Raw genomic sequence first — 18295 nt, 5'->3', positions numbered from 1 at the left:
TGTGAAACAGGTACTTCCATCTATTGACAATTTTACCATGTTTGACAATTTCAACAAGTTTCCGATATTGGTGCCATCTGTTGTCAGAAATGTTATTCGAAATTAATTCAGAAAAAAGTTCAGTTATTGAATTACTTGTTGAATTATCCGATTTTCATTCGTATATTTAGCAAAAACATATATGTCGTGGGAGGACTTTTAAAATAAAATCCAAAACACAATTACAAAGTTTTTATATTGATAATTAAGAATGGCCATAACCACAAATTTAAGGTCACAAAAAAGATTTCACACATATATCAGTTTTTATTGTTGATTTTTTTCGAATTCCGACCAAGCATCATTTAGCTCAATAAAAATATATTTGGCCAATTCTTCATGTGGATTACCTACCAGCTGAAGAGGAGGAAAAAACATTGTCAATTAAATATGTTGAAAACTGCTATTATGACCAAAGTGTTTACCTTGTCTGGATGAACAGCCAAGCAAGCTTTTCTATACATTTTTTTAACATCGTTCGGTGTCAATAATTGATGCATTCCGATCGGAGTCCAATTGCAGCCTTCCCAAACGATACTATTCAAGGAACAGAGCAGAGCTCGTATATTTTTCTCTTTATTTTCGGTCCATTCGCCCACTTTTAGACGAATAGGATTGGCTCCTGCTTTAAGCTACATAAACAATAATTAGACAAATTAGCAAAACATTCACAAAGATAGATTACCATTTCTGCTTTTCGAATTTGAGCCATAGTTTTAGTTGTATTGCTTTCTGGATTGGATTTTTTGAAACCACATAGAAGATCTTCAAATTCATTGCCATTAACCCGAGGTGTTTTCAGCCCGGTTCTTGAAAAGATATCATCAAAATTATGACGACTATAATCGGGTCGAGTTTGTTTTGTTTGATCAGTTTTTGTTGTACTTTTGTTCGTTTTTGTATCATCAGGAAAATCATTACAAGAAGAAACACGAGGTATTGACGATACTGGAATTGACGATTGATTACAATGATTAGTTTCGCTGGAAAAATTCAGATAATCACCGAGATCACCGAAAGGATCAAAAGTGGTAGCTAGATTTGGTGTTGATGGATTTTTTGATTTTAGATTATTACCCATCTTCGAAATGTCATTGATAATTGTGGGATTAAATTGTGATGCGTTTGTTGGAAACACTAATTTATCGTCAAGATCGGGCGATTGATCCATGCTGAGCAGGTCATCTGTTGTCAATTTTGAATAAGTATTGAATTCCTTATTATTACTGAATAAATCAATTTTAGGTGAGTTTAATAAATCATCGGAAAATTTGTTCTGTTCGTTTTTGCTGATTGATTCTCCAAAACTTAAATTAACCAATAAATCAGTTTTTTCTTCACTACTCAATTCATTTTTATTTTCATTGCACTGTTCCAATAGGTCAACATTGTTCATTTTCATATTAAGAAAATCAATATTATTTGTAGCGTTTGATTTTTCCGTGTCAACCAATCTGAAATAAAAGTTCGTGAGTAATGTTATATACAAATGTTTTCAGATGAAACTTACAATGTTTGACTATAAACATCAGCCTTAATTTCATGAGGACTCTCTTTCATAACAGCAGAGTTGATTTCAAGAAATTCTTCATGTTCCCTATTATCGACAAATACACATTCTGGTTTATCGATCAACAATATCTCTAATTCGCTAATTTCAGATTGAAATTGCTGTTTGTTGACAATGTCAGCTTGAATTCCGTTTGGAGTAATTTCATAATCAATTTCAATTTTGAAATCAAATGGAAACCTATCCAGCTCTTCAGTATGATCCAAATCGGTCAAATTGAATTCAATTTTATATTGGCCATCATGATTATCATTTTCAAAAAATAAATTGCATTGTAAGGATGTTATTCTGATGGCAGTCGGTTTTTGTTGATTCAACATTTTCGAACCAATCGTTGATCGTGCATGCGAGATGACAAGGTATAGATCAGAAGTTATATCAAAAGTAACGTTAACATCACGCCAAATCACAAGTTCATTAATCCCTTTTGTATAATGGATCAATTTCTCATAATCGGTGAAGGTTGAATAGATTTTTGAAGATAGATTCGAGTATAATTCAACAAAGGGTCTACATCCATCGCGTATCTTGGTGAATAATGGTATGCCAACCATTTTAATTGATTTAATTACCACTTGTTTTTTCATTGAAAAGAAATTTAAATATTTTTCTTTCTTGAGCTTTGTTATATAATTAAGATATCGATGCTGAGATGATGTAAGTTCAACAGGATTCCGCTTCAATAGGAAAAACTTATGAGCTTGATGATAATCACGAAATAGTCCAATCAAAACCAAAAATGATATGGTCAACATTGAGGAATTGTTTTTGCCATCCTAAAAAAAGTAAAAAATCAAAAATGATTAATAAACATTTAAAACAAACAAGACCAACAAAAAAAACTCACCATACAATGGATGACAATCGTATGACGATCATTCTGATTCATCCATTTAAATATATGATCGCATAATGAGATAATTGAAATTAATGGGGCAACTCTTTTTGGATCTTTCCAATCAGTTCCACCATCAATGACTTTAATTTTTGGACCAAATTTCACCGTACCATCATATGAACGTCCACTAACATTGATCACACAATATGGAGCATCACGAGATTCAAGAACAGCCCGTACATCATCAATATGATTTCTGTAAGCAGATTCTAGCCCTTCAGCTGGATAAGACATGACTAGCAGACGAGATGTATAAAATGTCATGTCTAAATCTTGTCTAGCTATAGAATTTTGAACAGTTTGCATGACTTTGTTTGATGTATCTTTTATGTACCTAGTAAAACCGGCAAAATATGATTGCGCTATACCGGGTACTGGGACAGTGGATTGCAAATTCGCTAATGCTGGTTGTTCAGCGATCGGTGACATTTTCGTTGAATGAGGAGGAATTTTCGGCATAAGACATGGAGAATTCAGATCAACAAAGTTTTCGTCCATTCGTTTGAGTATAGTTGAACAATCGATTCGATCAGCTGGATTCACTTGCAAACATTGTCTGAATGAAAAATAAAACATAAACATTAGAATTGTGGAAATATCGTTAGGACCAACAACAGGTATTACTTGATCATATCTATTATCGTTTCTTGATGGTTGACTGATGATGGAATAGAATATTTACAATTAATGATACGTAATTTAGATGAATCTTCAAATGGATGTTGACCAAAACGGATACAGAAAATCAAACAACCTAGCGCCCAGATATCCATCGATGTATTAATCTCATAATGAAGATATGTATCGAGAATTTCTGGAGGTCGATACATTGGTGTAGTATGACGATTCATCTAAAATACCATTGGAAATGAGATGAAAAAAACATTGATTATAAATAATCAATAACTTACTTCGTCTTCTAACAATGATCGTTGAATTGGTGTCCAATTATGATCAGGTTTATATGATTTATCAGTTGCTGAACCAAAATCACATAGCTTCACGAAGCCATTAGAATCAAATAGAATGTTTTCAATTTTAACATCACGATGAATGATATTCATTAGATGAAGTTTTTCTAAGCCCAGTGTAATTTGATAAATAACACGATTCAACAGTTGTTTATCGGCAATCGGTAAATTCACGTCTTTCAATGATCCAGAACCACAATGTTCACTAGAAAAAAAAACAAATGCGGAATTAAACAAAGTTTTAGTTAAGAACAAAAAAACTTCTTACCATAAAAGATAATAAACATTGGATTTGATGATACTGTAGCCATAGAATTCCATAATATGTCGATGAGTTTGTATACGTTCAAGTATAGCGATTTCATTTTCAATCTCTTTTTTTGATTCATTATCCGAAGAGATCATTCGTTTGACAGCATAAAGTTTGGACGTTTTAAGATCTTTTGCTTGGAAAACATAGCCAAATCCACCTGCAAAAAAAAAAGAAAAATAAAGATGTGATTAGAATATTCAATATTGTAATATTGAATATAGAAAAAAATAACCTTCTGCAATCAACAATTCAAGACGTAGATGAAAATTTCCAACGTCAACAATATCGCCAACGAAAGGATTGACTAAACAATTTTCATTACCAGATGTTGTTGTTGTTGTCGACGATGTAGCCACCGTTGCCAATGTCGATGATGATGATGATGAAAGGCCTAAATTTCGAAACAATTCATTCATTTTTTTTTTCTATAACATTTGAAGATTTTGATAGATTAAAATGGTCAAGCAAATATGGATTTCAAATGATGATGATGAAGAGTAAAAAAAAATGATGATGATGAATCTATCACAATTTTTATGAAATATAGAAGAATTCAAATTAAAAGAAAGAAGAAAATATCGTCAAAGATAGAATCAAATCATTTGATGGGAGAAACAATTATGGAGAAAAACAAAAGAAGAGAAAGATAAAGAGAGATTAAAAAAAAAATAAATAACAACAACAATGATTGAACGAATGAATGAATGAATGAAGGCAGCTGGTGGAACGAACGGACAAACTTTTTTTTTTTTTTTTTTTGTCAACAGCTATCCATCCATCATCATCATCATCATCATCATAATAATCATTATCAACAACAATCCGCCTTCTCGTATCAAAAATATACATACGAAAATGTTAACTCACATTCAATAATTGTAGCGCCATCTTATATTGGATATTGTTATTAAAAAAAAACGAATCCATTTTAGAATCCAGAATTTTATTTTTAATTATGTGAAAATTTTTAATTATAAATTTAAAATAAAATAAAATAAAAAATCATTTATAGCTTTTTTTAGTTATTTTGTTAATTAGAATAATAATATGTTTTTTTTGTTTATAAATACAAAGAAATTGGATAATTTTTTTTCTTTTTTTGATTCAATTCTTCTTTATATATTGCACAATAATCAATTTGCGATTTACATGGCGGTGCAAATATGTGTGTGTGTGTGTGTGTGTGTGTGTGTGTATGTGAAAAAATTAAAGAATAAATAAAGTTATAATAAAAAAAAGGATTTGATTATAAACAATTGATGATGATGGCCAATTTCAAACAACAATTTAAAAAAAAAACATATCAATTCATCCATTTACGACAATTAGCAGCACCGCATAGACATGGAATTTTATGTTGATCATCTTCAACATCAAATTTGTAATCATATGTAAGCTATTTACAGGAAAAAAATCAATAATTTTTATAAAAATTTAATTTTAAGAAAAAAAAATTATCACTTACCTCTTCGCCTTTTTGAATTTTACGATTAGCAATAATGAGAATTTTAATCTCTCGATCAATTTGAACACAATCGGTAACACAATTAGGATCACATGAATGATTCACATAGCGAGCAAGGCCACCTTGAAGTGTTGCATCAATTATACGATTATCATCTAATCGAAACATATAGATTCCACGATTCTGTTGGTAATACAAGTAAATAGTGGTGAGCATTAAAAAAAAACTTTAATCACAATGAAACTTACCTGTTCTTCATAAATTCTTTCGTTACGATCGGCAATATGATTCCGAATTATTAGGCCAGTATATTCAATGATCATAGTATGTTTTTCAATATCTTTTTTAGCATAAAGACCAAGACCTTGAATTCGTGAACGTCCAAGTGAAACATTATTACGCCAATCTTGTTTCATTTTTCTATACTGTGATACTTTGGATGGTGCAAATGGTTTAACATATGGTGATGAACAATCGGAATTTGTCAATGGAGATGGCAATGTTGATGATCGATGATGAGAGACACTAGTAGATGAAACATGTAAAGTATGAGGTCGTTTATAATGGAATCGTTTGAATGGTTCAGATCGGGCACATCCACTTGGATTTATAGCCAATGGTAATTCATACCATGGTGAACGCCCGTAACGTAATTTATAATCATCAAGTGTATCAATGCCCGGCAATGATTCTAATATACGAATAATCGATGGTTCTTTTAGGCCGAACAAATCTTCACCAGTAACGAAATCAAAAAATACTTTGATCGTTTGGGCTTCTTCACGTAGAATGACTATAGAATTGATTATTTTTTCCCATGCTAATTTAGGCGTACATGCTTCATACGTGATAGTTTCATAACCTTCTTCTTTGACTTCGATAAAGAACATTGGCTTTCCATCACGTTCACCAATCGAACAAATATACTGGCAACGTTTACCAAGATGTCGTGGACTCCAATAAAATCTTGATACTTTATATCCAATCGGATAGATACAAGTTTCCGTATGAAAATTTTGTAATTGATGTGGCAATAATTGACCAATATTAAGAAATATTAAACTTCCAATTCTCATCAAGTTATTATCACCTTGATGTAACATAGCAGCAATCTGTTTTTGTTCATCACGATTAATATATACTTTACGATTGACAACAAATGAATTCATTTCTTCAGCATTCAAAAATGGCATTCCTTTTGATGAATGTGTTGGACAAAACAATGTTTTATCTGTATAGAATACACATTTTTCTTTGATAGCACATGGAAAATGATAAGAATTATTACATCGTAATCGAAAACATTTGATTGAAGCACCGAATTTCGTACATTTAACACAAACAGAATTCATAGCACGTTTATATGCTTGATCTACATTCATCAATGCACCGTTACACATTTCATATACTTCATATGACCATAAAGCACAATTCAAATGAACCCATTTATCAACATCCATATTTAGTAATCTGGATGGACCATCAGCAATACCATCGCCTAATTCATGGCAAAAAATACATTGTCGCTTCTCTTGACTATTACGATTTGGTTTCAAACAAATTTCCAAACGATCCAATAACTCTTCCACTGATTCATATTTATCATCATTATCTTCGGTCTGTTCCAATTTAATGTTGGATTCATTCTTGTTGAATGAATCATTTGTCCAGTATAAATATCGTGTATTTTTCCAATGTTTTTCATGTATACTGATAATGGATTCGATATCCGTGCCAGGTTCACTATCATTAATATTGTTAATAACGTTGTTTTGACTATTGCTATTGCTGAATATTGAAAGCAATTCTGGTTCAGCAATATCCATATGTTCATCATCATTAATACTATCTTCATGTTTTATTATTGGATTGTAATTATTAGCATCTTTGAGTTTCATGTTGGTCAATGCATAATTTTTGAAACATTCTTTATTACAAAATTGATCATCATTCATCAGATCTAAACCATGATCTAATGATCGATCATCATTGGCCTTATAGCTTTGTTGTTGATTTTCTATGGTACAATGACAAAATTTACAACAATGATTTATTGAATTATTGTTGTTGGCGAAAATTTCTATCACTTCTGTTGTGGTTGAATTTGGTGATTTTTCTACATTATAACTAAATGTTGATTTTAATTTCAATAATCTTGCCAATGCTTCCATCACTTCTTTGATATTATGTTTAGGATTAATCATCAAAGTGATTTCCACTTGTGCATTTCCCGATTCTTTTAATGGTCCTTGTTGTTGATGGCCATATTTGTTGTTAATTAATGATGATTTTGTTTTTGATGAATAATTATCATCTTTGTCCACATCAAATTTATTCTCTTTATTGTTTTCACTATCAGAATATAGCGGTAAAAATGTTAGAAATGGTGATTTTCGATCTTCATCACAATCACCATCATCAAGATCAACATCAGAATCATCATTAATATATTTCATTCGATTATATTCATCTTTTGGATGATTATAAAGCATACATTCTGGTGATGATGCTGAAACTATAGTTTCTGGGCTATCAATATCTCGTGAATAAAGCGAAAATGATTCATTTTTTATCTCTTTCTGTACTGAAAATGATTCTTTCCATGGTTGATCTTTATAACAATCAAGAATAGACCGGCCAAATTCTTCTTGATAATAGCCAACTTTTGTAGTGGAATTCATATGAATTGAATTTGGTGCCATAATTGGTGTTGGTTTATTCGGTCCAAAAGGATAGTATGAATAGTAATCGATTTGAGATGGCAGAAAGGCACTACCATAGCATCCTTTTAATTGTGTTTTTTTAACATTAAGTCCAGCTACTGAATCCGGTGGAAGACAAACATTCATGTTGACTTGAACATCAGGCTCATCAATCTGTACAATCGGTAATGTTCGAATATGATTGATGATTGATGTGAGAATTTTCTCATTGCTAGTTAGTGAATCATTTGAATTATCATCACCTTTGGTTTGAGAACCTTTTCGTTGACGTTTTTTCGTTTTGATCGTTGTAGTTGAATTGTTCGAATTGGTATTATTTGAGCCAACGTTTGTCGCTACCTCTTGGTTGGAATCACCATCATTACTTTTTTGACTTTCTTTACGTTTAACGGTTCGTTTACGTTTTGGTTTATCTTCAGGTGGTGGTGTTGGTTCACGTTCAAGTTGAGCACGTCTTATGTCTAAATAGCTTGGTTTTTTTACTACCACAGGGGTGGTGGTAGGCGTGTTGGGAGTATCATTGTTTGTCTGTGTGACAGCAGGAGTAGTAGCGTTTTCCACAACAGGTGTTGATGATATGGTTGATTCTTTAGTAGTTTCATTTTCGATTAAAGTCGTTGGCATTTTATCCATTTCAGTAGTGGATTCATTAAGAATTTCAGAAGAATTGGGTAAAGATTCAATTTCCTTTTGGCCAGATGAACTTGAACTCTGCTGCTGTTGCTCTTGTTGTTGTTGCTGCTGTTGCTGGTTATCAGCAGTTGTTATTGATTCATTTGATTGATTTTTTTTCTGTTGATTTAATAATGCCATAGATTTAAGATGATCAGCTGATGGACAATTTTGTAAAAGTTTTTTTAATAATGCATTCTGTTTGATTGAACATGCATCCGATGACTGCTGCTGCTGTTGCTGCTGTAAACGATTAATAGATGAATCTGATTGAATTCGATCCACTGAAGAAGTAGCTGGATCGCTTATGGTTTCTGAATGGTTTGAGCTAGCATCATTCCGATCACCAACATGAATATGATCAGATGATGTTTGAAATGAATTATCACTTGTGGATGATGTATGAATGACGTTTTCTGTATTTGGATTATCAGATAATGACGGCTGATTCGAATCTAATTGCACATTATTGTCACCTGGCAGAACTTCTTGTTGCTGTTCTGGTTGTTCTACTTGTTGTTGTTGTTGTTGTTGTTGTGCTTTATTTTCAGAAGTCGTTTCTTTAAGAAATGTAAACGGATCAGATTCATTATCTACTCCATTACCTTGTTCAGAAATAGTGAATTCTATAGTTGTTTCAGCTTCGCCTACAATGGGCGTCATTGGTGGTGGTATAGAATCCATCATTGAATTCATCTGTTGATATGAATCACGTGTTGATTGAGGTTGTGACATTATCATATGAGAGTCTTGATAATGTGAGGTGGGCTGTATGTTCATCGGCGGACATGGGTCCATTGATTGTGAAGATGGAGGTGGAACTGAATTTCGCATTTGCATTCGAAGTTGAGGATTTGGCTGTGGATGCTGTTGAGCTGAACGATAACCGCCAACAGGTGATACAGAAGTAGAACAATAAACCGGATGTTGTTGTTGTTGTTGCATAGATGGTTGTTGAGGATTTCCAGGGTAAGGTGGAGGTGGGGGTCTACGTATTTGCTGTTGATAAGTAATTGGTTGTTGTTGTGATTGTTGACCTGTTGCGGCAAAATGAGTGTTGATGCCGGATAGATTTCCACTGCCACTGGGGCCTGGAAATCGTTGTGGATAATTTTGAGGTGGTGGAAATGAATTTCTCGGAGCCATTTGTGAAGACTGATTCATCGATTGATATGGAGATTGACCAGGATGTTGATAATACTGTTGCTGCTGTTGTTGTTGTTGTGTCTGTTGACCATCATCAAATCCTGATTGATACTGTTGATACATTGACGATTGTTGCTGTTTCTTTTCTTTTTGTAAATACACATCAGAAAATGGATTATTATCATCCTGAACAATCTGTGGACGAATAGGCATTCCAGTAGGTGTTACGATCATTGATGATGCATCGGGATTATTAATGGTCATCGGTGATTGTGGCATTGCTGCTGACAACGATGCTGGAGAATGTAAACTAGACATTGGAGAATTCTGCATCAATGATGATGGAGATTGACTAGTTAACGATGGTGATTGTGGTGTCGATGGACATATTCCTAGCGGTGTTCCTGGACCAGATGTACTCAAAGCAGCTAAAGGTGAATTTACCGACCGTGGTGGTGTTTGTGTCCGAGCACTAGGCGAATGAGGTAATGAAGCATTATTAGTTGATTTCCGTTTATCCTGTAGAGCATTATTTTGTTTATTATATTTTCGAACATGATCCAATTGTTTTTGTAATTCATGAATTCGTTGAGTAACACGTGCTAATTCTTCAGCATCAGCATCATTTAGTTCGGTTTGATTCTTTCGACATTGACGTTGCCTTGCATTCAATGATTTTTTCGTCTTTCGCATCTGTGCTATATCTGTTTCGAGAATTTTTTGTCGTTGTATCATTGAATTTTGTTGCTGAGCTAAATCGTTGTATTCATCACCAACAACACCGGCAACGGAAGAAACATTCGGCATTTGTGGTCGATGATGTTGCATCATATGCTGCTGCTGTTGTAAAGGATGAGTATTTTGTGGTGGTTGTGATTGTTGCTGTAACATGATCCGTTGACCACCAGCTGGACCGGTATTAGAATACATTTGAGTCATATGTGGCCGTCCCATCATTCCTTGTGGATGTGGTGGTGGTTGTTGTAACATTCGAATATGCATCCGTTGTTGTTGTTGTTGTTGTGATGGTGGTTGCTGTTGATATGGTAATCGATTTTGCTGTGGCCATCCACCTGTATTTGGATTATATTGTTGTCGTTGCTGTGGATGCAACATTTGCGGTGGTGGTGGCTGTTGTTGTTGATGAGGAGCCATAGGATTCTGTATCTGCATCATTGAATTCGGTTGCATCATGCCAGGTTGTTGTTGTTGTTGTTGGACCTGTGGATATACATTTGGTTGTAATTGTTGTTGCATTTGACCTATGAGAATGACCAGGCGGCGGTTGATGTTCCGATGAATCACTAAGGAAATCATTTTTTAATCGTTCAAAATCATCATCACTTAATAGAGAATCTGAACCAAAATATTGCGTCTGTTGTTGCTGCTGCTGATGTTGTTGTTGTTGTTGTTGTGATTCTGGTCTGACCATTCGTGGTGGTTGCTGTTGTTGTTGTTGTTGTTGTGGGGGCTGCTGCTGTAGCTGCGTTTGTTGTTGTCGTTGATGGAATGGAACTGTTGTCGAAGAATGAGCTTGTTGTTGTTGTTGTTGCTGATCTACATTTTCATTCTTTGTAATATCAATGGAATTTTTTCTCTCAGATGGATTCTGAGTTTTATCTTTATTTTCACTGGAAAGCATATCATCTTTTTCATCCAATTCATCGAAAATGTTACTTTTACCATCTACACTGGCATCTGGATCAGCATATTCTAAAATGTTAAAATCATTACCAAGCTGTAACAGTTCATCATCATCAACAGCTAAAGAATCGACACAAGTTTCTTCCACGGTTTCTACTACACCGCTAATCGCTGTTGATGGTGGTGGTTGTGATTTCAACATTTCTACATCATGATGAGACATTTCTGATTTAATATTAGATGATGATGGTAATGGCGATGGTTGCATTGAAACATTTGGTGCTGAAGATGATTGAGACATTGGAGGTGGTGGGGGTGGTACAACGTGAGAATGTGGATTCATCGGTGGAGCTGGTCCACCACCACTATTCCATTGCTGCTGTTGTTGTCTGGGATTTCCAAGTTGCTGTTGTGATGAAAATCGTACACCAAACTGTTGTTGCTGTGATGACGTATTTGGTGATTGTTGTTGTTGTTGTTGTTGCTGTTGATGAGGAAATCGAATCAAATCGGGTCGATGTTGCTGTAATCCTGGAGCAACCATAGTCATTGTTCGTTGTTGTTGTTGAGAATTATCGATATTTGATCTGAATCGAAAATTTTGTTGCTGATGATTTTGATCTAATGGATATGGCTGTTGCTGTTGTTGTTGTTGCTGCTGAATAGGTATTCGAGGACGAGCCATAGCTGGTGACATTGGTTGTCGAAAATTATTGAGTGTTTGTTGTTGATCCGACCACATTGGTGGCCGTTGTTGCTGTTGTGGTAATTTAGAAGATGCAGATGGTGATGAATCAGCTCGACGCATCTGATGAACTTGAAGCAAGTTTCGAAGATGTTGTTTGTTATTACCATCATTCTCATCTATTTTAGGTGGTTGATTATATTGTGAACGAATCGTATTTACAGACATACCAGTGGTATTATATGGATCAGATAAGGCACGACGTATCATTGGGGGTGCGGGTTGTTGTTGTTGAGGTGGAGGTGGAGGACGATGAATCGAAGGTCCTGGTCTCATCATCTGAACTTTGATACCAGTATCTGCTTGGCAAGTTACTGGGCTATTCATGTTATTATATGAATCATTTTGATAAGGATTCTGTTGCTGTTGTTGTTGTTGTGGCATGTATTGCGGTGAATAAGCGGTTGTTTGATGTTGAGGATTGTTGGAAGCATAAATTTGATCAGATCGTGGCTGTTTATGTTGTTGTTGTCCAAAACTCTCATCAAATGAATGGCCACGCATCGGTTGATTGGATGGAACTGGATTGCTGCTAACAGTTACTGGTCGTGGCGACCGTGCATATATCATTGAATTATCTGGTACATTGCTTAACGGAGATTGTTGAGCCAATTGAGCAGGCGATTGAGGTTGTGGTGTTGAAGGAGCCATCGATGATTGATGCTGTTGCATTTGACCATATGGTGATGATGATGAATCAGGAGTTAACGGTGCTATAGGTTGTGTTACACTGGGTGGCATCGATGCATAAGGATCTTGTGGATGTGGTGTTCCAGGCTGATGATGACCAGATGGTGAAAATGGCGTTCGTACAGGTGTAGTATATGGGTTAGGTGTCGAAGGTTGTTGTACGTAAGGCGATGGATGTGGTTGTTGAAGATCGGCACTTTGTGGTCGTTGACCAGGTGACATTGATTGATATTGGCATTGGTCAGATGGATGTGATGGAATATTAGGTGATGATTGATGACTGGGTGAAAATGGTGGTCGAATCATGTGTTGCGGTGTTATTGTAGGCTGTTGTTGTTGTTGTTGTTGTGGATAACCACCCACTACATCTGTACCACTTGTAAAAGGTCTTAAACGAGGAGAATGCATAATTGGACTCATGGGATGCGGATGATGAAGGGGCGATTGCTGTTGATTAGCTACAGGTGGTTGTTGTTGTTGTTGCTGTTGTTGCATCATTTGATTTGGTGACATTTGAGACATTGGTCCAATGGGTGGTGAAGCATACATTTTGGTATGATAATCACCGCCGCTGTTGGACGGATTACCATGTGGTGGTAGTGGTGGTGGATATCCACTTCCGCTCATTTCATTGGTTTGACTAGACATTGGATTATTCATAATCATTACATCTTGTTGTTGTGATTTCCATTGTTTATCGGCTTCCATCTTTTTATTATTGTTTCCACTATTGTCCGTATTTATTTTATTGATCATTTCTGCTTGATTCTTTTTCTGTGCAGAACGATTATCACGTGCCATTTGTAACCATGGTTGTCGTTGTTCAGTAGATAATTGACGCCAAATTTTATGTATCTGTTTCAAACGATTAGACCATTCAGGAAATTCATGTTTCAAGCTTGGATGATTAATATTAGCATAAAGTACAGCTGATATTGTGGCATATCGACCTAAAGCTTCTTCTGCTTCCCATTTCACATAATTCTTCTGACCTTGTGATGTAGTCTCTGTATCTTGTTCCGATGAAACATTTATATTAGAAGCCATTTGTTGTTGCATTGGATAATAATTATCTGTATGAGGAGGTGGTTGTTGTTGTTGCTGTTGATGGCAACGAGGTTTCGATGACATTTTAAAAGGTGGTGGTGGCCCATTTGGAACTATTGTATGATTATTAACAGGAGGAGGAAGTGGATGATGTGTAGGAAGACTGTCAAATGTATTTGAAAATTGTTGATGAATATTGGACAATGAATCATTACTTATTGGCGTTACAGGCGCGGATGATTCCGATAAATCGGATTTTGTCGATGAATGCATCATAGACATATCTGGTTGTTCAAGATTTGGTCTAACAATAGGATTCATTTGTGGTGGTGGATTATGTATCATTTCAGGAGTCATGGCTTGTTGTTGAGATGTAATAGGAACATGAAGTGTTGGATGTGGAGCTGTTGGTGTTTCGACTACTTGTGGTGGTGGTGGTGGTGGTACAACAACATCTGATAATGAATCTGGTAATGAATTATTTGACATGACAAGAAAATCTTCAACATCTTTACTGTTCATCTGAGGTAACCCATCATCAAAATTAAATCCAGGATCCAGGATATCATCCATAGTAGTTATTTTGGTTTGGCTAGAAACTACAACATCATCTGATTTGTTTACAATGACATTATCATCACCAACAGTGACAACTTCATCGTTAACAGTAGGATCACCAGCAGATAATTCATTAAGCAATTCATTTTCATCATTGAACATTTCGACAAATGCGTCCACAGGAGACATTAAATCATCGACTGCAAAATTTTCATCGAAAAAGTTGAGATCATCATTGTTTTTTGCATTGTTTTGCGTTCCAGTCGACGATGCATTTGTTTTGTTTTCTGCAAAGCCTAGATCTAATGAATTCAAATCAACGATAGCATCTTTTCCTATTAAATTTTGTTCATCAATTTCATTATCTTCATCATTTGATTCTTTTTCATCAAACATTTCTTCTGCTGATTTATTCGCACTCGGATTCACTGAGGTAGATGAAGATGCTGAAGTGGTAATAACATCAAGCAATTCTTTACCAAAAAATGCCTCTTGTAAATAACTTGGATATTGATCTTGCAATTGATTTTTCTTTTTATTCATTCTACGACGTCTACGTCGACTACCTTCACCAGCAGGATTTTCAGGTGTCGTAGATCTTGATTCATTATTATCTTGACTTGTTTCATCATCATCTTTATTGAAATTAAAACGGCCACGTTGTTTAATAAGAAAACCACCAATGCCTAATTTATCGAGCCGTAAACGTCGTAATCGTTTTTTCTTTTCTTCTTCACTTTCATTATCGTTGGATGGTCCATTTTCAGTAATGTCCTGATCTTTAGTACCACCATTGGAAACTTGTTGCTCATCTTGTTGTTGTTGTTGATCATCTTTATTCTTGCGTTTAGTTCGTGTCTTTTTCGGTTGTTCAATTGCTTGTGATTTAATCATAGCCAACCCGGTTTCCGAAAGATAGACACCATCGACCAAATGATATTTTGATAGAAATTTAACTGCATTTGTTTGACAATTTAAATCTTCACGATTATTTGAATCACCATCTAAACCACTGGGAATTTCTTTCTGTTGCTGCTGTTGTTCACTTTTCTTCATCAATTCAAGATCATTTCGTTCTTCGGCACGTTTTTTATTGAATATAGATCTCAATGTCCCATTTTTACGGGCTAAAAAGACAGGATTTAGATAAAACTTACTTTCAATAATTGACATACCTTGAATATGTGGAGGTGGTTCATTGGTTGGACGGCAATTAAGGCATTGATAGCCAATACTGGATGCTATCTCACATTCATTTTCGTCAAACATGGAATCACATTTAGAATGTAGCCATCTGTTTATATGACAAAAATCAAAATTAATTTTTCTTCAAAATTGATTGATACAAACCGTTGACATTGTATACATTGAATAATCAAATCATTTTCATCATAATTTGATTTACAGGATGAACATTTCTTCTGACTAGCGCATGGTCCACATAAAGTATAATTCTCTTGCCATTGAGATCGATAACCAGGCGATGTTGAACGACAATTCGTACAAATGGCACACCATTGACATTTCCAGGTTCCTTGTGGAACTTCTTCAAGTGGAGGATCCAGACAATAGGTGTGATAGCTGATATCACAATCATCACACAAAAGAAGCCTAGAATCATCGGTTGCTTTCCCACAACCTTCACATACAGTACATTCGAGACATCGCCAACCTTTATTGAGCATTGTTTTTGTCACTTTGGTTGGTTGATTATCTTGAGCACAAAACAAATGATAACATTGGCCACATTGAGCACAAGCAATAAGGCGTCCTTCATCACCTTGACCTAAACTTCCACAATTAACGCAAACATCTTGACTTAATACAAAATGATCTTTGCTTGAGCAAAGAATGATTTTATTCTCGATACCGGAATCATCTTGGCTATTATCGATAGTTGTTATGACATTAGTTAAATTGGAAGAAGTGGTTGCAGTGGTAGACTGATAACCAGCACCAGCACTACCAGCAGGACCATTGAATAAAGAATACGCAGAAGATGATGATAATGCTACGGTCGAGAATGTTTTGAATTTGCCTTTCGGCCCACGTTTTTTTCGATATTCAATTGTTTTATTTCGTCGACTGCCGCTCAATTTTCCTTTAATTTTACCTGGAAGATTAAGTTTCTTTTTAGCTGTGACTATTTTCTCTTCTGAATTCAAAGGAGTCATAGGGGCAGCAGTTTCCACCATATTCATAACAGTGGATGGATCATTCTCAATTGATGGAGCAGTGAATGATATGATTGATGATTCAGTTGTAACAGATGTTTCGGGTATTAATTCTAATGATGATATCTCTGGATCGCCAATAGTGGCAGTAGAGTCCAATGGATTCGATACTATTAGCTCGCCACTATCGGTAATGTTTGGTTCATTTATTGATGTTGATTCAACCGATGTCGATGATAAGATAGATTTTTGTTCTGATTGTTGTTGTTGCTGTTTCGGAACTAAATTCTCTTCTTGATTTGTAGTCGATTCCTGTTTGATCATTGTCATTGATGAATTGTTGTCAGAAAAATTTAAAATCAGATTCTGAGCAAATTTTCTTTTAGGACGATTATTTCGACCTGGTCGACCAGGAAATAGATTTTTTGCATGCATAGGCACTTTTCCATCTTTACGTAAACGTCCAGATGTTCGTTTTGTTGCTGTTGTCACTGATGATGACATTGCCGTGGATGTGGATGGACTAGTAGTATCTTCTTCAGATTTGAAAACAATTGATTTAGCATTTTCATCATCATCATCATCAACATGAATTTTATTCGTATGACAACTAGCAATAGTAGAAACTGATTGACTACTAGTCGGATTTTCATTTGAATCAATCACTTCGGATTTAATAGATATTCCAATTGCATCATCATCGGTAATCAAGGGTAAATCGGTTTCACTACATACTGAATCACCATCACCATCATCATCATCATCATCTGCATCATCATCATCACCATCACCATCATCATCGTCGTCGTCGTCATCGACATCATCATTATTGTTCATTTCATTATCAAATGATTCTTCATCAGCCATATTTTTTTCATTCACATTGCTAATATCTTCATCATCATCATTATTTGTCTGAAATGTTTGATTGTTTGCTGGAAAAAAATTGATTTTTTTAAAACTCAATTGCAAAAAAAAAACAATCGAAAACAAAATCCAAACACATACCATTATAATTTAAATCAACAGAATCGTCCATGATGATTCTTGATGATGGTGGATTTTTTTGAACAAAAAAAAAAATTAAAACACGCAAAAAAATAAAACAAAAACCAATTGTTTATTCAAATTATCAATTGATTAAATGAATGAAATGAAAATTCAAATTCTAAGTCATCGTACACACACACACAGAGAGAGAAATTTACAAAAATTTCAAATTGTCAGACAAAAAAAAACATACAGATGATGATAAAAAAAACAAGAATCGAATAATCAGATGATCATTGATACAAACAAAATAATAAACATTATGATCATTCAAAAAAAAATATTGGTCGCGATTTTGTTGTTTGAATTTTCTTTTCCGATATTCCGCGGAATCCAAAATGAAATTCTTGAACGAATTCTTATATTATATATTGATGTTAATCATTGAATAATGATAAACATTGGATTCTAAATTGAATGATCAATAGTACAAGTGGATTTTTTTCAAGATATATTATTCATCACTACATTCTACCATCATCATCATCATCATCATCATCATCATAATCAATGGTACAAAAAGGAATATTTTATTTTATTTTTTTTTTTTTTTTTTAATAAAAAACGGCGCACAACAAATCAAGATAGCG

The 18295-nt window shown here is 34.5% G+C and overlaps 2 protein-coding genes across 2 annotated transcripts; both read right to left on the bottom strand.

The window, feature by feature from the left end:
• Window positions 1-129: 129 nt before the first annotated feature.
• Window positions 130-4514, bottom strand: aux (cyclin-G-associated kinase). Its single transcript, XM_047059363.2, has 9 exons — window positions 4024-4514; window positions 3747-3948; window positions 3419-3683; window positions 3132-3358; window positions 2457-3063; window positions 1550-2385; window positions 725-1493; window positions 465-671; window positions 130-396 (listed from the first exon to the last, which is right to left on the bottom strand). The coding sequence occupies exons 1-9, from the start codon at window positions 4205-4207 to the stop codon at window positions 307-309; spliced, it is 3387 nt and encodes a 1128-aa protein (XP_046915319.2). The 5' UTR covers window positions 4208-4514; the 3' UTR covers window positions 130-306.
• A 181-nt stretch (window positions 4515-4695) lies between these two features.
• On the bottom strand, window positions 4696-18294 carry LOC124495916 (uncharacterized). Its single transcript, XM_075733599.1, has 8 exons — window positions 17664-18294; window positions 15832-17590; window positions 15657-15775; window positions 12357-15608; window positions 11168-12305; window positions 5505-11022; window positions 5257-5439; window positions 4696-5187 (listed from the first exon to the last, which is right to left on the bottom strand). Exons 1-8 carry the CDS (start codon window positions 17692-17694, stop codon window positions 5095-5097), a joined length of 12093 nt encoding a protein of 4030 aa, XP_075589714.1. The 5' UTR covers window positions 17695-18294; the 3' UTR covers window positions 4696-5094.
• Between the last annotated feature and the right edge of the window lies 1 nt (window position 18295).

Source organism: Dermatophagoides farinae, chromosome 8 (genome assembly GCF_024713945.1).
Source record: "Dermatophagoides farinae isolate YC_2012a chromosome 8, ASM2471394v1, whole genome shotgun sequence".
NCBI lineage: Eukaryota > Metazoa > Arthropoda > Arachnida > Sarcoptiformes > Pyroglyphidae > Dermatophagoides > Dermatophagoides farinae.
This window is presented reverse-complemented; position numbering and strand designations above follow the sequence as displayed.